Consider the following 22,713-nt stretch of genomic DNA (forward strand, 5'->3'; position numbering starts at 1 on the left):
TATCTATCTGTCTATCTATCATCTATCTATCTATCTATCTATCTAATTTAATTGATGTAAAATCATATTTAACGTATTTATTTTATTTTCATTTATTTTATTTATGAATTTGTTTACTTTGCTTCTGTTTACCATTTTTTTGTATGTATATTTTTCTTATTCTTTGTTACACGTGAAACTTTTTGTTTATGCCTTTAATGTTCTTCTGAAGGTAGTGTAATTTCTGTTTCATTAATAAAAATGAAAAACGTTCTGTTCTCCATTAATTTTTTCCATTTTGAAGGATGTACTGGCCTTCAAGAAGGTTCTTATGCATAAATTGAACTGTCAAAAAAAAAAAACATCATTTCAAAATAGTTAGTCATTTTTCAGCTTTACACTCCAGTCCCATTCACTATATTTTTTTATTTATTTACTATTTTATGAAAATAATATCTTTAAAAATTGACTTCTAAATTCTACAGATGATACAGGTGGGAAACAATAAAAAAAATCATCCAATATTTTGCTCCAGTCTCCACAGTCTCCATTCACTTTAATTATATATATATATATATATATATATATATGTGTAAGATGTCATTATACAGTCTGTGAAACAAATCTTTTTATAAGAAATAAATACATATGTTTAATATTTACTGTTTTATTTAAAAATCTTAAGCGTGAGTATATGCCAAATATTTATTCCTCAAAACTACTTAAAAATAATAATAGTAAAAATACTTTAAAATAATCGTTCGGGAATTAATGTATATTATTTTAGATAAAAAACATTCATAAAAGTGCAGTTACATTCCAGTGAATGCATTTTGAATAGATGTTTTCATACACAAATATGAAATTGTTTTTATGTTCTCCCAGTTTCATTTTCAACACCGTTGTTTCATAATCAAGTCGGAGCGAATGTTAATATAACACTATTAAATTGAAGTCTTTAGCGGCGCAGACATTGTACATTCTTATTGGTGGACGCAAAGAGTGACAGTCCTGCCAAGAGAGGCGGGACTTCCGCTGACAAAAGATGGAATGAGCGGAAACCGCTGCAGAAACCAACCGCCTTTCCTCGCGTACTGTATCTGGAGCAGGTCTCGCTGTCTGTCGGCCTGAAAAACGGACCGCGGACGAACACAAACGAGCAGAACGAAGAGCGGTGCACAGAGGGACGACAAGATGCCGCACAACTTCCGGCCCGGGGATATTGTCTTTGCTAAAATGAAGGGCTATCCCCACTGGCCGGCCCGGGTGAGAGCACACACCCCCACCAGCTTCACCTCAGCGCCTAGCCATTTACGCGTCATATGTATATATATATATAGTTTTTGCAAACAAACTCGAATTATATATTACTTCGGAGTCTAAACATATTAATTATGTGTTTATTTCATATTATTACCCTAGTGATGAATATATGAAGCTAGCTGGCTTGCTAACTTGTTTGCTGGAGCTGCAGCAAAGGTCGCGTGTCCGCAAAGTCTTGTTTATTTTTGTATTTTATACATTAGGAATCGTCTTTAGATGCATAATGAGGTCAAATCTGTATAGATACTACATTTAGGCTTGGGGCTTTTATATTCCTTTTGTCTAATAACGTCAAATGCAATGGTGGGGGGGGGGGGTGAGTTATGTTTGCACATGGAGATACTTTATTGCACGTGACTTACTCGGTGCAAAGTAGAAAACTCATTTATTAATTTGTACTTAATTCTATAAACCTTCAAATTTCCACTACTGAAGGTGTGAAGAACGTGTAATAACCCTATTTTAATATGTCTCCTCCAGATTGAAGATGTTGCAGAAGGGGCTGTCAAACCTCCGCCTAATAAAATCCCCATTTTTTTCTTTGGGACTCATGAAACGTACGTATTCCTGGAGTTGAATGAGCACCAGGTTATTAATGATGATAAACGGATGCATATTATTTGTTATGATTTGTGTGCATTACCTTACTGTTTTCTCAGTGTTTTTAAAAGTATGGTGGGGCCTTGCTTGTTTGAACTGTTATGGAGTAACAGGTGGCACTAGAAGAACCTTTTTAGACCAAATTTGTTTTCCCTTTTTCAATCTGAGAACTTTGTAGACACCTTCATACAGTGGTGTGAAAAAGTGTTGGCCCCCTTCCTGATTTCTTATTTTTTTGCATGTTTGTCACACTTTAATGTTTCAGATCATTTAAAGTCGCACGGAATGAAAAACCACCCAATGTATTGTCTAAATGCATGTTGCAGATCTTATCATAAACACTTCATCTGTACAGTTTCATTTGGTAAAAATGAGTTTTAACCTCATGATGTTTAATTAAAATGCCATAAAACGAGTGTAAAGTTCACATTTTTAAATCCAATCAACAACAATGCGTAGAACCAAATTTACACCCTACATTTTTTGATTATCTGTTGTACTCGTATGTAGGTCACAATACAGAAGAACAGAGCTGTTGCTACTTCTGTTTCATCCCAACTTTATAATACTGATTTTAACTTTCCTTTCAGAGCATTCCTTGCACCCAAGGACCTTTTTGCATATGAAAAGTACCAAGACCAATATGGGAAGCCCAACAAAAGGAAAGGGTTCAATGAAGGCTTGTGGGAAATCCAAAACAACCCTCATGCCTCCTATAGCACACCTGCAGTAAGACTTCATTTCTCTGTCTGTAATCATCTGTTGTTTCATGACAGCAAATGCTGATTTGTTACATCTTCCCTGTATTTGTTTAGCCTGCATCATCATCGGACAGCGAGGACAACCAACCTGCGCCGGGCAGTGATGCGGAAGAAGACAAGGAAGCAGTGGTGCCGAGGAAAGCTGAAACAGGAAGTGATGGCTCTGACTCTGGAAGTGAGGATCAAAGGAAGACGGCAGTGAAGCGGAAAGCTCCTGCTGCAAAGGTATCCAAACATGATTGACTGTATATCCTCACAGTCATCTCATATGTCATTTTTCTCTCTTCTCTTGCAGTATTATGCATTATACTTTCAGGTGCTCTGAATTTCTCTTTTCAAAGCTCTTAATGTCAGTTTTAGTTAGTTACAAATTTACTAGTGTTAAACAGAAGAGTGTTAGTGTTTGTAGAGTAATCAGTGTAGTGCAAGTAGTTCTTCTTTAAGCAGTAGTCATTCTATGTTATTAATGTATTCATAGCTATGCCTAAAGTATATGTTTTTTTTATGTTTACGTTCTGTTGTACACATACGCTATATGTTCATGTTAAAAATGAACTATACTTTGGGCTTAAAGGACGTAGTTTGGCACAGTGTTCAATGGAGTGCCTGCAACTCCTTTATACTTGGAGTAAAGGGCCATTCACACCAAGGACGATAACATTAAAGGGTTAGTTCACCCAAAAATGACAATTCTGTCATTAATTACTCACCCGCATGTCGTTCCAAACCAGTAAGACCTTCGTTCATCTTCGGAACACAAATTAAGATATTTTTGATGAAATCCGAGAGCTTTCTGACTCTGCATAGACAGCAATGCATCTGACACGTTTAAGGCCCAGAAAGGTAGTAAGAACATCATTAAAATAGTCCATGTGACATCAGTGGTTCAGCCGTAATTTTATGAAGTTACGAGAACACTTTTTGTGTGCAAAGAAAACAAAAATACAAACTTTATTCAACAATTGCTTCTCGTCCGTGTCAGTCTTCAGTGCGCGTTCACAAGAGAACCACGACGCATACGTGTGTACTATCCCTTAAACTAAATAGTTATAGATTCTAAATCTATGAGAGAAGGGAAGTTGACACCACAATTAAATTATTACAACACAGAGGAACGATATCATGGGAATCACTTTGAGATCGATTTTTCCAGCTGATCAATGCTAAAAACATTGACAGCCAATCAGAATCCACTTTAAAGAACTTGAGCATTCAAAGTGACTGACGACAAAACTGCAGCATGCTTATAATAATAAAAAAACATATCGTCCATTGGTGTGGACTAGGGCTGCACGATAAATCGCATGCGATATTTAACGCGCATCTTATCAGTAAAGCCGGTTCTGTAATCAGCGGTAAATCTCCATCACATGCGTGCTTTCACATTGAGCAGCATTAAACAAATTTACTAGTGTTAAACAGAAGAGTGTTAGTGTTTGTAGAGTAATCAGTGTAGTGCAAGTAGTTCTTCTTTAAGCAGTAGTCATTCTATGTTATTAATGTATTCATAGCTATGCCTAAAGTATATGTTTTTTTTATGTTTACGTTCTGTTGTACACATACGCTATATGTTCATGTTAAAAATGAACTATACTTTGGGCTTAAAGGACGTAGTTTGGCACAGTGTTCAATGGAGTGCCTGCAACTCCTTTATACTTGGAGTAAAGGGCCATTCACACCAAGGACGATAACATTAAAGGGTTAGTTCACCCAAAAATGACAATTCTGTCATTAATTACTCACCCGCATGTCGTTCCAAACCAGTAAGACCTTCGTTCATCTTCGGAACACAAATTAAGATATTTTTGATGAAATCCGAGAGCTTTCTGACTCTGCATAGACAGCAATGCATCTGACACGTTTAAGGCCCAGAAAGGTAGTAAGAACATCATTAAAATAGTCCATGTGACATCAGTGGTTCAGCCGTAATTTTATGAAGTTACGAGAACACTTTTTGTGTGCAAAGAAAACAAAAATACAAACTTTATTCAACAATTGCTTCTCGTCCGTGTCAGTCTTCAGTGCGCGTTCACAAGAGAACCACGACGCATACGTGTGTACTATCCCTTAAACTAAATAGTTATAGATTCTAAATCTATGAGAGAAGGGAAGTTGACACCACAATTAAATTATTACAACACAGAGGAACGATATCATGGGAATCACTTTGAGATCGATTTTTCCAGCTGATCAATGCTAAAAACATTGACAGCCAATCAGAATCCACTTTAAAGAACTTGAGCATTCAAAGTGACTGACGACAAAACTGCAGCATGCTTATAATAATAAAAAAACATATCGTCCATTGGTGTGGACTAGGGCTGCACGATAAATCGCATGCGATATTTAACGCGCATCTTATCAGTAAAGCCGGTTCTGTAATCAGCGGTAAATCTCCATCACCTGCGTGCTTTCACATTGAGCAGCATTAAGTAACCGTTGTTCACTGACGAGCTGCGCAAAACCACTTTCATATTCGCGCGATTTTTTGCGCAGCTCGTCAGTGAAAAGTGGCTCTGTGTAGTTAATGCTGCTCAATGTGAAAGCACGCATGTGATGGAGATTTACCGCTGATTACAGAACCGGCTTTCTGACAAGATGCGCATTAAATATCGCATGCGATTTATCGTGCAGCCCTAGTGTGGACACTAATATGGATTTAGTTGTAGGTGTGAACGGGCCTTACAGGATTAGTTCACTCCAGAATTAATATTTCCTGATAATTTACTCACCCCCATGTCATCAAAGATGTTCATGTCTTGCTTTCTTTCTTTCTTTCTTCAGTCGAAAAGAAATTAAGGTTTTTGAGGAAAACATTCCAGGATTTTTCTCCATATAGCTAGTGGACTTCAATGGGGATCAGTGGGTTGAAGGTCCAAACTGCAGTTTCAATACAGCTTCAAAGGGCTCTACAAGATCCCAGCCGAGGAATAAGGGTCTTATCTGGTGAAACGATCGGTCATTTTCTGAAAAAAGATCATTTCTATACTTTTTAACCACAAATGCTTGTCTTGCACTAGCTCTGCGATGTGAGTCTGCGACTTCATGCATTACGCAATCACGTTGGAAAGGTCACGTTCAAAAAAGTAGGTTAGGGCGAAAAACTAAAATTTCTCCTCCAACTTCAAAATCGTCTGATTTTGTTGTTTTAGCTTTTTTTTTTTTTGTAAAGGGCGTTTGACTTTGCACGTTCACTTAGGGCTGGACAATAATTCAATATCAATATGTATCGCGATATAATTTTTTTCAATAACGGTGATATGATTTTTAAACACATTTTGGCCATATCGTCCAGCCCTACGTTCACTTTGTAAACACTGGGTCGGTATTCCGCCTATGTCACGTGTGACCTTTTCAATGTGATTCCATCATGCGTGAGGTTGAGCTAGTGCAAGACGAGCATTTGTGGTTAAAGTGTGTGTGTGTGTGTGTGTATATATATATATATATATATCTCAGTGTTTCCCCTAGGTTTACGGCTTTTGGGGGGGGTTCTGTTTTTTTTCAGTTTTAATTTTTCTGGACTCTTTTTTTTTTTTTTTTTTTTTTTTTGTTTAAATTAATTTTTTATCAACATTTTAACAAAAATTACATGTTTAGGGCCCTATGAAATGTTTTATTTTTTCCAACCTTATGTTTTAGTGTTGCCAAATTCTGTGTTTTAACATGTCTAATTATTTGAAAGCATAAAAACAAGTTTCATTTATTCTTACAATAGCCTTATGATTTTTTCCTCAGAAATTCTGTGTTGTGTATTTACATTTGTTTAAGGCATAAAACAGTAATTTAATCTATCTTTTAATTAATGAAAATTAAACAAATTTTATTTTTGGAAAATAAAGGGGATTTAATATTACAATTAAAACATTGAAGAAATATTGTATGATTATAACTTAAAAATAAGGTTTTAATAATTTTAGTAGTAGTAGTAGCCTATTACGTAAATTCTACTGAACAATAGTAATATATTTCTGCTGCAATGTGTTTAAGTTAAGCCGAACTTTTATTTTGACGGTTTGCTGTGAATACCTTTACATTCCTGTGTTTATATGATATGAGGATGGTTTTACTCAAATTAAATGGTCAGATGCTCATGAAGTGACTCTCAGAGCAGTTCTGGAGATGTTGTTCATGTATTTATGTCCTCATTAGTGAAGTGACATGGAGGTGAGTAAACTAGTGCTTTAATACTCGCATAAACTACTTTTATGGTGCTTTTGTGTCTGTTTTGAAGCTTGAAAGCTTCATGTGAGTTAAATTAAATTGCATGGACAAGATATATAAAAAAAAAAACATCAATAGATAAAAAACGTCTTTTATGTAAAATTTTGCAGCGGCCACCAGTGAAGAGAACACGGGCATCATCCAGTGATCGAGATGGAGAGGAGAGTGGATCTCCCTCAGAACCCGAACCATCACCCAGCTCGGACTCTGACTCCGGCAAAAACAGCGACCAGGTATTCTCGCCCGAAATTTGCTCAAACATCTCATGGCTTCATTTCTACCAAAAAATGCTGTGTAGTTAATAAAATGCACATTGAAATCATATAAACAAGTTACTAATGTGTTCTCTAGGACTTCACGCCACAGAAGGAGTCGGGCGGTCACGGCGGCAAAAAGCCAGCAGGCAGAGGCAGGAGGAAGGTGAGACAACCTCATTGACCTCATGTGGCCATCTATAATTACATACTTGCTTGATCTTATACCATTTTTTTTTTGTATCATTTTAGAAGGCATCATCTGGCTCCGATTCAGAATCGGGCTCCCAGTCAGATCAGAGGGCCGCCAGAAGCGATTCAGAAGAAGAGAAGCCCCGGCCGGCCGTCTCTGGATCCGAATCGCAGTCTGGATCCAAATCCGACTCTGATTCAGAACCTCCTCCTCCTCCTGCAAGGAAAGGCCCACAAGGGTGCAAGAAAGGTGAGAACATGCGCTTTGCAACATGAAGCCAGCACATATTATAATTAGTTTTAACGGTTGAGTAGTTGCGTTGAATGGCAGCACAGTGGATGGAAACTTTACCTGAGACAGTTGTCCTCGGATATCAGGAATCCTAGACAAGTACATCAGAATACTAAAAGACACTTTTCTTTTTGCGTCATTCTCCAAGCGGAGAAACCTCCACCAAAGTCACGAGGAAGGAAAACCAAACCAGCTCCAGAAAGGGCTCCTTCCTCTTCATCAGACAGCGACAGGTGAGTTTGGTTTATCTGTTCGTTTTAAGCATGTTTACACTGATGATGATGATGATAATAGTATTTCCTTTCCGTCATAAATACGTTATGTATTTATAGTTAAATTCATAGTTCACCCAAAAATGAAAATTACCCCATGATTTACTCACACTCAAGCCATCCTAGTTCTATATGACTTTCTTCTTTCAGACGAATACAATCAGAGTTATATTAAAAATGTCCTGGCTCTTCTGAGATGACCGAGATTTTGAAGCCCAAAAAAGTGCATCCATCCATCATAAAAAGTGACCCTCCCATAGACCGCAAGGATCCTAACACGATCAAGGCTCAGAAACGTAGCAGGGACATCTGTAAAATAATCCATGTGTCATCAGTGGTTCAACCGTAATTTTACGAAGCTACGAGAATACTTTTTGTGCGTAGTATACTCGTAGCTTCATAAAATTACGGTTGAATCACTGATGTCACATTTTAACGATGCGCTTGCTACGTTTCTGTGCCCTGATTATGGTAGTTCCGTTGCTGTCTATGGAGGGTCAGAGAGCTCTCAGATTTGATCAAAAATACCTTAATTTGTGTTCTGAAGATGATTTTGGAGAGTATCACATACATAAACAACATATGCAAGAAAAGGTATTCTCGTAGCTCCGTAAAATTACAGTTGAACCACTGATGTCACATGGACTATTTTAACGATGTCCTTGCTACGTTTCTGAGCCTTGATCGTGTTAGGATCCTTGCTGTTTATGCAGGGTCAGACAGCTCTCAGAATTCATCAAAAATACCTTAATTTGTCTTTGAAGATGAACAAAGGTCTTACAGGGTTGGAACGACATGAGGGTGAGTAATTAAAGACAGAATTTTCATTTTTGGGTGAACTATCCTTTTAATGTCGTCAAAAATACAATTCACATGATCATTAGGTGATAGAACATACAAATATTCTGTGAATTTTTGAGGAACGCATAGATGATCGTTTGAGTTTGAATTTTTATTCAAAGTGACAGCGAGACAGACCGTGTCAGCGAGTGGAAGAAGAGAGACGAGGAGCGGCGGAAGGAACTGGAGGAGCGAAGGAAGAAAGAGGAGGCTGAAGAGCTCCGTCGGCTCCGGGAGCGAGAGAAAGAGGAGGACGAGAAAAGGAAAAAGGAGAAAGAGAACAAGGCCAGGAGAGGAAGCAGCAGTGGCAGCGGCAGCAGCTCGGACGATGAAGTGGATGATCACCCTCTCAAAAAATCCAAGAAACCTCCGCCTCCCCCCATCCCCGCACCTTCAGACTCCGACTCGCCACCAGCTGCAGAGGCCAGTCACCAGAACTTTACCCAGACTCTTTCTACTAGTGTCGCTGCTCAAAATGTTGACTGTTTGGGTTGTTGTGTTTCCTCTTTAGGGGAAGAAATCCGCCAAACGTCACGACAGCCAGAAAAGGCGGCAAAAGAAAGAGAAGGAGCTGAAAGAGAAAAAAGAGAGGAAGATCAAAGAAAGGAAGCCTCAGAGATCAGAGGAGAAACGCAAAACGAGGTATGTATTTGGGAGTGTTCATTTATGATATATTATAGTATTTATTAGTATTCTGAATTCGCTTTTATTTTTATATTCGCAGTTTTCAGTTTAATTTTATTTGAAGTTTTAGTAATTTTGTGTTTTGTCACTTTTATTATTTTTTTGTGTTTTTATTTACCTTTAATTTACTTTTATTTCAGTAAGTTGCCAAAGCAACATTTTTAGTTTTTTTAAATGTTTTTAATGAATTTTTTGAAATTCTTTTTGTATTTTATTTGTATTTCAATTCATAAAAAAAGATTTTAGTTTAGTTTAAATAATTTAGTTTAGTAGTTTTAATTAACAAAAACCAGTATAATTGAGATACTATTATAATTATTGATATTTTACATTTTAATTAGTTTACATTTTTTAATTTTTTTTGTTTTCATTTTAATGTTAGTTAATGTTTTAGTTATTTAGTTGTGGGGTTTTTTCTCTTTTTAAAATTAGTATGTAGTTTTTATGTCAATTTCAGTTTTAGTTAGTTTAGTATATTAAGTTAAACTAAATGAGAAATGAGAAATAATTTTTTTTATGTATTTAAATATATATATTTTTCCATTTAATGTTTATTTTATTTCAAGTAACAAAAATGTGTTGTTGGTGGGGTTTTTTTTCATAATTTTTTTCGTTTTAGTTAACTATAATAACCCTGACAATAACACCACTGTTTCCCAGAAGGCCTAAACCAGAGAAGCCTAAACGGAAGCCAACGCGTCCACCTGAGAAGAAAGTCGAGAAGAAAAAAGGTCAAATGAAACATGTTCTCATGGCTGTTCAGTCCTTTTGAGTTATTTTACGGGCAGTCAGACTTTAACTCTTGTTTCTGTCGCCCTGTATAAATTCAGAACCCTCACCTGAAGAGAAACTACAGAAGCTCCACACAGACATCAAGTTTGCACTGAAAGTTGACAACCCAGTAAGTATTGACATCATCAGCCTACCCATGTCGCTTAAAACACAAAATTAAAATGACCGGAATCATTGTTCTACCAATTTTACAGCAAAGTCTAGTATTCAAACAAGCAATGAGTTTGGTCATATTCTCCTAGGATGTCGATTCATTGAATCAGTTGATTCAAACCGGTTTTAGTTCATATGGTTCAGTGGTATTGAATGAACCACACATGACCTCTAAACTTTCAAAATGCTGTTGAATTTAGTCTATATTTATAGCAGAGGCTGTACGTGTGAAAATGACGTGATTTGTGAATCTCCTGGTATCATTCTGCGTCTTCTGCTTCCTTTCAATCTGTAGGACATTGAGAAGTGTCTGCAGGCCCTGGACGAGCTCAGCTCAGTACAAGTAACCACTCAAATCTTGCAGAAGAATACAGATGTTATTGCCACACTCAAAAAGGTACAAACATTTGCCATTTATAATCCATGTAAAAGGATAGTTCACCCAAAAGTTCTGTCATTAATTACTCCGTTCAACTTCGGAACAGAACGTAAGATATTTTTGATGAAATCTGAGAGCTCTGTGACCCTCCCATAAACAGCAAGGATCCTAACACGATCAAGGCTCAGAAACGTAGCAAGGACATCGTTAAAATAGTCCATCAGTGGTTCAGCCGTAATTTTACGAAGCTACGAGAATACTCTTTGTGTGCAAGGAAAAAAAAAAACGACTTTATTCAACAATTCGTCTTTTCCGCGTCACCCTATAGCGCCATTTTGGAGAGTATCACATACGTAAACGGCGTATGTATGTGGATATGTTGTTTACGTTCAGATCAAAGCGTAAACCGTGTAAACAACGTATCCGCGTACATACGTTGCATACGTTGTTTACGTATGTGATACTCTCCAAAATGATGCAACAAGAAACAAACTTTTTGGCATAATTTAATTTTGATTTAAATAATAATAATAATTACAGGGATTTCCGTCAGTTCATCAAGACAGTCACTTGCTTCATTCCTGAATGATTCAGACGTTCGAACTAATCAATTGAATTAATGATTCAGTGATAAAATCAGTGACTTGCCGCCACCTGCTGGCGGATTTAGTTACCTTTTTACCATATCATTTCCGTTATTTGAATCATATTTCTGTATTCAAAATTTGTATATTTAAAACATTAATCTCCACATGAATTTATGATTTTTTTTTTTTTTTTTGCTTTAACCCCTGCAATATAATAAGAAGTAGAATAAGACAAATAAGTTACCAATCATATGAAATTAGTATTAATAAATTAATTTGTACTACAGCGGTGGCACAGAGGAACACAAAAGTGGCTTGTAGGTACATTTTCATGACGGAAATCCGTGGTAGCGACGGAACTTTAATCCCTGCAATTATTATTAAATTATAAAACAATTATTAAAGGGTAAAATAAAATATATAATATATTATAAACAATTTAATAATTAAATAATAAAAAATAAATAATATATTAAATTTAAATGCATATAAATAAAATACAACTTGTGCGCTTCTAACTGTCTTGTCTTTTAGATTCGCCGATACAAAGCAAGCAGTGCTGTTATGGAGAAGGCCACTGCAGTCTACAATAAACTAAAGCTGCAGTTCATTGGCAAGATTGAGACCAGTAAACCAAAACCAGATGAAAAGAACCAAGAAACCAACGAGCAAGACACACAAAACGCTGGTAAACTGTCAAATTACTGTCAAATAAACTCTCAAAGTTTTCACATGCAGTAATCAAATGAGTTTTAAAACATGCTTGTTCTTTGTGCCTTCCTTCCAGACGACTCCAAACCAGTGAATGGAGAGTCAGAAAATGAGAAAAAAGACGTTTCTGAATCGGAAAGCAACCCCAAACCCACAGACCAAGAGAAACAGGATGAGAACAAATCCCCGAACGGCATCAGGTGAAGAGTGGCCACCTTTCGCTTTCCTGGTCCTTAAGCAAAATAATCACACAGCTTGCCGATTAATTTTGTATTTGTCTTTCAGTCCCAATCCAGATGAGCCAACAGAGCAGCAAACACTCACAGCTGACTCCACAGACGCCGATCCGGCAGAAGACACAGACGTAAAAGAGGACAGCAGAGCGCAGGACGAGCAGATGTCTTCCGAGAGCTGAACGTTTCACAAACACACTTTGGCCTCCTTTGTTCATTTGTGTTACTTTTTGTCTGCCCACCTTTGTGACCTACATGAGCTTTTCGTGTTGTACATAAAACGTGATATGAACATTATTAGCACTTTTGAATTGGGACGTCATGAGGCAAAACAAGCGCCTTAATCTAAATGTTCGATGTGGATGATTCTGCACTACCCACGTTTGGTCAATCGAGGGCGAACGTTTTATTTCAGAACCACGCTGACGTCTAGTAGGAAAAACACCAAAGCCCTTCAAATATATTTGAGGACTGTGCTTGTATTATGTAGCCGCTTTTTATGAGTAAAACCTTTTTTCCTTTAGTTTTTTTTTATATGAAAAAATAAGGAAAATGCTAAAAAAAAAAAAGTAAAAGAAAGCAGTCTGGTTTTGTGTTGATTGACCCACTACGCCGTACAGGAAGAGATCATGAGGTTTCATTATCATTATTATTACTGCACAAATCTACATCTGATCTGTGGTATGGATTTCCATAACCTTCAGTGTCTATGGACTTTAACTAAACTCTGTAGACCGCTTGTTGTCCGTTGTTTGGTATTCTAATAATAACAGCTTACATCTGCATAGGTTGACCCAATAATGCTATTCTTTTCTTGGATATCATAAAACATGCGTATCATTCTTATTATAAACATGTTTCTAGTGCTATGTAACTTGGTCGGAGATTTTTTTTAGTGTCCGTGAAGGAGTAAATAAAAATTCCGCATGATGGCCACAATTTTGAATGTTTTCATAGAAGGACCATGTTTTATATTGTTCAGAATATGATACTAACATACTGCCTAGTACATGCTAGAGGTACTAGAGTAGAATAGTAGACTATATTCTGTTTTAAAACACCCATTATGATGTTGTCTTTTATTCTAAAAAAATGTAGAATAATATAATTGTCATTATATAATTAATATTTTTATGATTAATTGACATTTAAATAACGTGAGTTATGTAAATCATCAGCTCAGTATTGACAATTTATTCTGCACAAAAATTGTAGTTATTCCTATAATTCAATTATTGACGTACAATAAGGGCAGAAATTAGCGATCGCGCTCACTTGCGATGTAGACAGCTTTATTTAAATTAACCAATTTATTTTATTTAAAGAATAAATTATAATAAAAGATAATATAAAATAACGGAAAGAGAAAATCTCCACAATAAATACATGAGCAAATACCAAGTTATTTGCGTTTTTTATTCAGATAGTATTTAGTTAGAAAACTGCCTGATTCAACATAATATCTCCAGAAAGTAAGGTTTCGTTTATTAGAATTATTTACTTATGCAATCTGAAACTAATCTGTGAATCCAATAAGCATGTTCACCACAAAATGTATAAGACGCAAATGTCAAAATCCTAAACACCGAAAAGCGTCCAGTGTGTCGCGTCGCGTCGCGTCGCAGTGTGGATGGGTTTGCCAGTCAGGTGATCGGTCCGCCATTTTGTCAGCCATTTCCTACCCTGGTCCGCTGCAGATCAGCGCTTACAGAAAGAGCGAAAGCCCTCCTGCACAGGCTGCTGTTCGGGACTGAATGAGAGACTAGCGCTCCAGCGGGCCGGTCAGTGCTCACATAAAGCCCGTGTTCGCGGTTCGGTCCGGTAGGACAGGAGGGAAATCATCATGGCTCTGAAGATCGTGAAGGGAAGCATCGATCGGATGTTCGATAAAAACCTGCAGGATTTAGTACGTGGCATTAGGAACCATAAGGACGATGAGGTGAGGCACTTTATCCGTTTATTTCCATTTACTTGCCTCTGCCTCAGAATCGGATGTTTTTGTACATTTGCATTAAACGCAGCTGGTATAAATGAATCAATTTGATCTCGTGTCAGTGATCTCAAATCACCTGATTTCAGGTGAGCTAACCGGCTATAACCTGCCTAGATAACGAGCAATTGTTTTTAACACAATAAAATATTATTTCAGGGCTTTCTTGGCGTTTGTGTGGCAGGTGACAGCTGTTAGTGTTGTAAGAACAGTCTGTTATCGTTTTGTTTATCATGGGTGAGGCCAGTTAGCATCGCTAACGGTTAAGACACTTATATAAATACATTCTGCAAAGTGAATACAGATTTGATCCCATCCTGTTTTTGATACAAACTGTGTAATTATAAATGTAATAAACAGACTGGGTGTGTTAAAGAACAGATGTCAATTCAAAATAGCTGGTCTCACTTATGTGTGTCATGAGATTGGCCGTGTATTAACACCTAGTGAGCTGCCTATCTAGACAGCATTTTCTGGGCATGTCCGAACGCTTGTATGATGTTCGATTTGAAGATTCGAACGTGCATGATGACGCAAGCGATGCTCAAAAATGTTCGATTCGAATGTTCGAATACTGTGATGTTGACACATGTTCCATTCGACTTTTCGAACGCACCGGTAATGCCGATAAATTTCTATTTCAAACGTTCCAGTGCACCTGCGATGTTAAAATGTTGGTTAAAATGGTCGAACATTTATATTATACACAAAATGTTCAGGGCGAACATTTAAACTTGCATTCGTTTTGAACATTCTGATGTGCTTATGATGCTCAGTTCGGGTCTTCAAATATGTTTGATGCCCAAAATGTTCGAACATTTATCTAAATCCCAAAAACTTTATTAAAAATGTATGAAGAGGCATTCAAAATTCTCAAAAATGTTCAATTCGAATGCACTCATGATGCCAAAAGATTTAACTGTTCGAACGTGTCTGTGAGTGATGCCAATAAATGTTCAATTCAAATGATCAAATCCACCTACGATACACAAAATGTCCGGTTCAAATGTTTGCACTTGCATATGTGGGCGATTTGAATGTTTTGGTGTGCTTATGATGCCCAGAAATGTTTGATTCAAGTGTTCAAATGCATATATGATTCCCAGAAACGTTTAACTCAAATATGTGAACGCACACATGATGCCCAAAAACATATGGTTCAGGTGTTCGAACAGGTTTGAATTCAGCGCCGAATTCAGACATATCTGTGAAACTCACTTAAAGATCATTTTTCTGCCAATCATTTTGGCAGAAAAAGTTTTAGAATTTTTTTATGTTAATGTTAAAAATCTTGTGTAATATAACTTGTTTGTTTGTTGGTTTTTATTGTATTTGTTGTACTTGCATTGTTTTGCCATGAAAATAGCCTTAGATGCTGACATGGCATTAAATAAATATATACTACTACTACTACTACTAGACATCTCTGTGATACCCAGAAAAGAAGTTATGGAGACACAGCCGTCATGTTGGCTGTGAAATCACAACTGCAGTTTGAACACAGCGTCAGGGATGAGAATCGCTGGTTTCTTGTGATTTAGTGATGTGATGTGTGGTTGAAATGATGAATGAAATGTGGAAACATTTGTAGGCCTCAGGCTGCCTGGTTACCTATAATGACAAGGCTGAATTTTCTCTTCCAATATGCTCCATCCTCGCCCCCTCCCTTTGAAAAAGGGAACAAGATGCTGTAACAGTGAGCATTTATAATCACAAACAGGGTTTCCCCACTTTTATGGCATCAGAATACTGTTCCCTTGTTAGGAGATTCATATTGATTTTAGTCACTGGTTTGCCCTTCTAGATTTACATGTTATGAAATGCTATAAACCTACTGAACACTGATGTCAAGTGTTTCTGATGTGCCATAGCCAGTGAATGTGTGAGTTTGACGCAGGGTGGACCTTCCTGGATGACCTGCATTGTCCGATGTGGCCTTGAGTCTGTGGCAAAAAAATAGCACCATGATCACATCTACAAAAAAATCACTCTTTATATTGGCTATTAAACTATTCATGCTCATTTCCACTATTTTTACATTTAGGTTACTTTAAGTTAATCTTTAAAAATACTAATAATTTAATAACACTGTTAAATGTAATCTTTAACAAATCCTAAAATGAATCATTTAAAAAAGTTGTGATGGCCAAATTCATTTGGAACATTTAAAATTATTTATTTATTTAGTCTTATTAAATCCTTAGTGAAAGGATTATTGGTGCCCCCCTGCCTACCCTCCAAGAACTGTATACATCCAGAGTGAGGAAAAGGGCTCAGAAAATCACTCTGGATCCATCACATCCAAGCCATCTCCTTTTTGAACTTTTGCCATCTGGTCGGCGTTACAGAGCACCGAATACCAGGACAGCCAGGCACAAGAACAGTTTCTTTCCCCAGGCAATCTACCTCATGAACAGTTAATGTTCTCCCATTGTGCAATTAAAGTATGTGCAATAACCTTATACTTATTTATCACCCTAAATCCTAGTACATCCCTACAACTTTATTTTATTTTATTCTATTCCTATTCTATCTATAGCACACCTGTACATACAATTTATTCTTTTTTTGTGGTTTATATTTATGCATGTGTGTTTTAGTCACATATTATTTTTATTATCTGTGTGTTGTTGTTGTCTCCGTGTACTGGAAGCTTGTGACACTATAACAAATTCCTTGTATGTGCAAACATACTTGGCAATAAAGCTCTTTCTGATTCTGTATTTATTATTTTTTAATTTTTATTAGATTTTTTTCTGATGAATTGGTATAGAATTTTACTATTTGCCATTTACAGTGGGTACGGAAAGTATTCAGACCCCCTTCAATTTTTCACTCTTTGTTATATTGCAGCCATTTGCTAAAATCATTTAAGTTAATTTTTTTTCCTCATTAATGTACACACAGCACCCCATATTGACAGAAAAACACAGAATTGTTGACATTTTTGCAGATTTATTAAAAAAGAAAAACTGAAATATCACATGGTCCTAAGTATTCAGACCCTTTGCTGTGACACTCATATATTTAACTCAGGTGCTGTCCATTTCTTCTGATCAGCCTTGAGATGGTTCTACACCTTCATTTGAGTCCAGCTGTGTTTGATTATACTGATTGGACTTGATTAGGAAAGCCACACACCTGTCTATATAAGACCTTACAGCTCACAGTGCATGTCAGAGCAAATGAGAATCATGAGGTCAAAGGAACTGCCTGAAGAGCTCAGAGACAGAATTGTGGCAAGGCACAGATCTGGCCAAGGTTACAAAAAAATTTCTGCTGCACTTAAGGTTCCTAAGAGCACAGGGGCCTCCATAATCCTTAAATGGAAGACGTTTGGGACGACCAGAACCCTTCCAATCGAGGGAAAGATGAATGCGGCCAAGTACAGGGATATCCTGGACGAAAACCTTCTCCAGAGTGCTCAGGACCTCAGACTGGGCCGAAGGTTTACCTTCCAACAAGACAATGACCCTAAGCACACAGCTAAAATAACGAAGGAGTGGCTTCACAACAACTCTGTGACTGTTCTTGAATGGCCCAGCCAGAGCCCTGACTTAAACCCAATTGAGCATCTCTGGAGAGACCTAAAAATGGCTGTCCACCAACGTTTACCGTCCAACCTGACAGAACTGGAGAGGATCTGCAAGGAGGAATGGCAGAGGATCCCCAAATCCAGGTGTGAAAAACTTGTTGCATCTTTCCCAAAAAGACTCATGGCTGTATTAGATCAAAAGGGTGCTTCTACTAAATACTGAGCAAAGGGTCTGAATACTTAGGACCATGTGATATTTCAGTTTTTCTTTTTTAATAAATCTGCAAAAATGTCAACGATTCTGTGTTTTTCTGTCAATATGGGGTGCTGTGTGTACATTAATGAGGAAAAAAAATTAACTTAAATGATTTTAGCAAATGGCTGCAATATAAGAAAGAGTGAAAAATTGAAGGGGGTCTGAATACTTTCCGTACCCACTGTATACATTGTGAGACATAATATTAAAATAATTATCAAATTATCTGTGTTGGCCAAAATGTAAATAGCTGTGCCGGTTTTGGCATTATTAACTAAAATATGAATTATTAAAATATTTGTGTTCATTCCAATAAACCTGAAATAAAATATAATTATTAGTTGGAAAAAAAATAGAAATGTTGCCTTTGCAACTAGTGTAAGTTGTAAGATGAAGTACTAAAATTACTAACTGAAAACTAGAACTGAATTAAAACTCAATTGTTTTATTTTTGAAAAACAAACAATTACAAATAAAGCTAAAATAAAAACTGAAAATATATATAAAATATTTCTAAAAACTTAAGTAGTTTATAAATAATACTCAAATATACATATCAATAATAACGTTCTCTGCACTACTTTTATAATCGCTTCTTCGTTTTTATCGAGTACTAGTTGCAGCTCTACTTTGTAAACACTCCAAAAGTTGCTCAAAATTGAATTCAGTTGTTTCATATTGCATAAATACTTGGCTTCTCATTACAGTGACTTCATACTACAATCTTGATTCAGGTCTGACTGGTTTTGCTCTGTTTGGTCGCCTGCTATCATTATAGTTCAATATCAAGCCGAGTTTAAGTCGCACCTTTTGTGCATTCAGACTCAAACATTTGTTATAATAATAATTATATTATGCTACACTTTTTAGAAGTAATAGAAAACAAACGTTCCCGTTCTGGTATCCTGGCCTGTTTAATCTGCAAACATCTGGAGTCAGGTATCAGCAAGGCTTGGTCAGTGTAACCTGTACCGGCGCACTAGATATCGTGTCTGTTACCATGGCCAACAGCGGACAGTGCTGTGAAATATTCATAGGCATCTGAATGAACTGTCAGACTGTGCGTGTGTGTGTTCGCTGCTCTGTTTGCTCTCTGCCAGTGGTTTCGTGTGAGACCTCTATATTTGTTTTCCACAAGAGGTGGGTGTACTTATCCAAAGCACTGGCTGGGGCTCAAAACTAGCGAGCTGCCTACCTAAACACTATTTTTGGACGTTGTAGTTGCATTTGAAACACACAATTTTGGAGTTGAATCATTTTGGGGCATTGTAGGTGCCTAATTTTACAGTTGTCAATTGTTTGCTGGTTTGTGTTTGAAAAGAAGGAAGGAATGAAGTTTTTTTCTCCAGACTGTGCTCTCTTGTTTGCTTGGGAAGGACATTGAGTTCGTCTTCATACTTCAGTGATGGTCTGCTGAGCTGGTCAAATCTAACTCTTGGCTAACTAACAAATATTTCAGTCATGGCAGTGGGCTGAAATTACCCATAATGCACGATTCTTTGGAGCTGAATGAGGATTGAACATTCTATTGCCACACGTTTCATTCTTACAGGGATTAAATTACCCATAATGCATCATTTATGACGATTTCGACAGGGAAACCTTCCGGACAACTGTTTTACCTCTGGAGTTTCATTTTTACTGGGTTGAAATTAATCTTAAAGGGATAGTTCACCCAAAAATGAAAATGTGATGTTTATCTGCTTACCCCCAGGGCATCCAAGATGTAGGTGACTTTGTTTCTTCAGTAGAACACAAACGAAGATTTTTAACTCAAACAGTTGCAGTCTGTCAGTCATATAATGGAAGTGAATGGGAATCACGGCTTTGAGAGTCAAAAAATCATACACAATCAAAACCAAATGAAACCTTGTTGCTCGTGATGATACATTGATGTGTAAAGACACAAAACGATCGGTCTGTGCAAGAAACTGAACAGTATTTATATAGTTTTTACCTCTGATTCACCGCAATGTCCGAACTGTCCTGAGCGCGTTCTCAACAGCCGGCGTGTGACGCGTCTTCTTCTTCTTCTTCTTGCTTTACGGCGGATCGCAGACTTATAAGTGCATTACCGCCACCTATCTCTCAAATGCACCATTGACACTCGTAATTGAGATTGTAGCTAGAGTGTCAATGGTGCCGTGATTCCCATTCACTTCCATTATATGACTGACAGACTGCAACGGTTTGAGTTAAAAATCTTCATTTGTGTTCTACGGAAAAAACAAAGTCACCTACATCTTGGATGCCCTGGGGGTATCCTTTTAATGCATCATTCATAAGAACTACATGAAGATTTGACTCAAACCTAAAGAACTGTCTTTAGATTCAGTCTCATTGGGTGGGAATTACCCATAATGCATCATTCATAAGAACTGCATGAAGATATGACAGGAAAACCTTCTTTTCTATCATATTTTTACTCTGCTAAGTGGAAATCACCCATAGTGCACCATTCACAATCATTTTGTAAATATGTGAAAGTTGTATTTTGTATCTTGTATTTTCAGTTTCTATAGACTTAGATTACCCATAATTCATCGATCACAAGGGTTTTGTAAAGCTGTTTCTGGAAAATCTTCTGGAGGACCTTCTTTTACCCCATGTTTTCAGCCTCAATGGGTGGACGTTACCCTTAATGCATTATTCATAAGAGCTGCAAGAAGATTTTATAGGAGAACCTTCATTTACCTCATATTTTTTCCCATAATGCACCATTCACAAAGTTTCCAGGTGTGACAGGAAAACCTTCTGGAGAATCTTTGTTTATCCCATATTTTCAATCTCACTGGGAAGAAGTTCTAGGCTTAATACACCATTTATAAGAATTTTGTAAAGATGTGAAAAGAACCTTATGGAAACCTTTGTTTACCTTGCTTTTTAGTCTCTAGGAAAACATTCTTAAAACCCTTTGTTTGCCTTGTTTTTTTCAGTCTCTGGTCTTAAATTACCCATGATGCATCATTCACTTGTAAAGATGTGACTGTAAAAACTTCTGGAGAACCTTCATTTACCTCACTTTTACTTGTTGGAAATCACCCATAATGCACCATTCACAATAATTTTGTAAAGACGTAACAAGAAATCACTTTTGAAAACCTTTGTTTGCATTGTTTTTTTTAGTCTCTCTGGGCTTAAATTACCCATAATGCATCATTCACAAGGGTTTTGCAAAGATGTGGGCTGGAAAATCTTCTGGAGAACCTTCATTGACCTTGTTTTTCAGTTTCCCTTAAAGGGTTAGTTCACCCAAAAATGAAAATTGGCTTGTGTTTTACTCACCCTCGAAGCATCCTAGGTGTTTCTTCTTTCAGACGAATCCAGTCGGAGTTATATTAAAAATTGTCCTGGCTATTCCAAGCTCTATCATTTCAGTCAGCGGGTGTTGCAGTTGAACAGTCCACAAGTCGTCAAATAAAGCACGTATTCATAATAAAACGTTCCTCACACGGCTCCGGGGGATGAAAAAAGGCCATCTATAGTGAATCCATATTTCAAACGTAATTAACACTTTTCTCTCACTTCCGCTGACTCATACACTGAAGCAGTTCCGGCGGATGACGCAGCACGTCGGCGTTGCATGATTAGTGACGAATGCGGAGAGAGAACAAAACAAAACGCCAGTCAAGAAATAAAAGTACAAACCGAAGATTTGCAAAGAAAAATGTCGGAGGATTTCGATATAAACCAAGAGGAGACTGGTTTTCCTTTGCTAAAGTAAGGAAACTAGGATGCTTCGAGGGTGAGTAAAACACAAGCTAATTTTCATTTTTTGGTGAACTAACCCTTTAAATTACCCATAATGCATTATTCACAAGGACTTAAAGATGTGTCTGGAAAATCATGTGTTGAACCTTCATTTACCTCATAAATAAAATTTTACTTGGTGAAAATCACCCAAAATGCACCATTCATATGAATTTTGGAAAGATATGACAAATCTTCTGAAGAACCTTCTTTTACAGCATATTTTCAGTCTCAGTGGGTGGGAATTACCCGTAATGCACCATCCACAAGAATTTTGTAAAGACGTGACAAGAAATCACTCTTGAAAACCTTTGTTTGCATTGTTTTTTTTAGTCTCTCTGGGCTTAAATTACCCATAATGCATCATTCACAAGGGTTTTGCAGAGATGTGGGCTGAAAAATCTTCTAAAGAGAACCTTCACTTACTTTATATTTTTGTATTTACTAGGTTGAAATCCCCCATAATGCTCCATCCAGATGTGACAAAAATATTTTGAAGAATCTCACTGGGTGGAAATTACCCACAATGCATCATTCGCAAGAATTTCATAAGGACGTGATAGGAAAACCTTCTGAAGAACTTTTAGCTTGTGTTCTCAGTCTCTCTGGGCTTAAATGACCCATAATGGGTCATAAGGGGCTTGTAAAGATGTTACTGGAAAATCTTCATTCATTTACCAATTTTCATTTACGTCTTGCTCTGGGTCTCTGTGGTAAACAAGGTTCTCTAACCCCTTCAGTTGTTGCTGTCATTGCTCTGGCTGTCTCATGACTTAAAGACACATGACCAGCACACTCGCCCATACAACAGCACACTGTGTCCCTGGGATGCAGAGAGTGTGTGTGTGCTGGGTTTCCAAGGTTCTTCTCTCTCTTTTTTTTTTTTTTTTTTTTTTTTTTTTTTTT

General features: G+C 37.0%; 2 protein-coding genes across 7 annotated transcripts in view; both read left to right on the forward strand.

The window, feature by feature from the left end:
• The first annotated feature begins 991 nt into the window (after nt 1-991).
• On the forward strand, nt 992-13,212 carry LOC107676974 (hepatoma-derived growth factor-related protein 2). Of its 2 annotated transcripts, none has more exons than XM_016471743.1 (16): nt 992-1,245; nt 1,783-1,859; nt 2,493-2,631; nt 2,718-2,888; nt 6,995-7,120; nt 7,239-7,307; nt 7,394-7,583; nt 7,774-7,858; nt 8,860-9,160; nt 9,249-9,379; nt 10,082-10,152; nt 10,252-10,322; nt 10,662-10,763; nt 11,867-12,020; nt 12,120-12,243; nt 12,329-13,212. In XM_016471743.1, exons 1-16 carry the CDS (start codon nt 1,174-1,176, stop codon nt 12,456-12,458), a joined length of 2,013 nt encoding a protein of 670 aa, XP_016327229.1. In that variant the 5' UTR covers nt 992-1,173; the 3' UTR covers nt 12,459-13,212. The 2 variants fall into 2 exon arrangements, with proteins under 2 accessions (XP_016327229.1, XP_016327230.1); XM_016471744.1 differs by having other exon boundaries at nt 993-1,245; nt 6,998-7,120.
• A 692-nt stretch (nt 13,213-13,904) lies between these two features.
• The window catches only part of LOC107676965 (AP-3 complex subunit delta-1-like), a 36,180-nt gene continuing 27,371 nt past the window's right edge, over nt 13,905-22,713 (forward strand). For 2 of the 5 annotated variants that reach the window (XM_016471725.1, XM_016471728.1), the window contains exon 1: nt 13,905-14,215. In XM_016471725.1, coding sequence (XP_016327211.1) covers nt 14,120-14,215 — 96 coding nt within the window. In that variant the 5' untranslated portion in view covers nt 13,905-14,119. The remainder of the gene's footprint in view (nt 14,216-22,713) is intronic. The other 3 variants (XM_016471726.1, XM_016471727.1, XM_016471729.1) reach the window with 3 other exon arrangements.

Source organism: Sinocyclocheilus anshuiensis, unplaced genomic scaffold (genome assembly GCF_001515605.1).
Source record: "Sinocyclocheilus anshuiensis isolate Anshui unplaced genomic scaffold, SAMN03320099.WGS_v1.1 scaffold420, whole genome shotgun sequence".
Lineage (NCBI taxonomy): Eukaryota > Metazoa > Chordata > Actinopteri > Cypriniformes > Cyprinidae > Sinocyclocheilus > Sinocyclocheilus anshuiensis.

Excerpts from the sequence above, each read along its gene's own strand:
- LOC107676974 (XM_016471743.1), top strand. The coding sequence starts at position 1,174 with ATGCCGCACAACTTCCGGCCCGGGGATATTGTCTTTGCTAAAATGAAG. Across the intron at positions 1,246-1,782 it reads ATCCCCACTGGCCGGCCCGG|ATTGAAGATGTTGCAGAAGG; the intron begins GTGAGAGCACAC and ends TGTCTCCTCCAG. Across the intron at positions 10,764-11,866 it reads TTATTGCCACACTCAAAAAG|ATTCGCCGATACAAAGCAAG; the intron begins GTACAAACATTT and ends CTTGTCTTTTAG.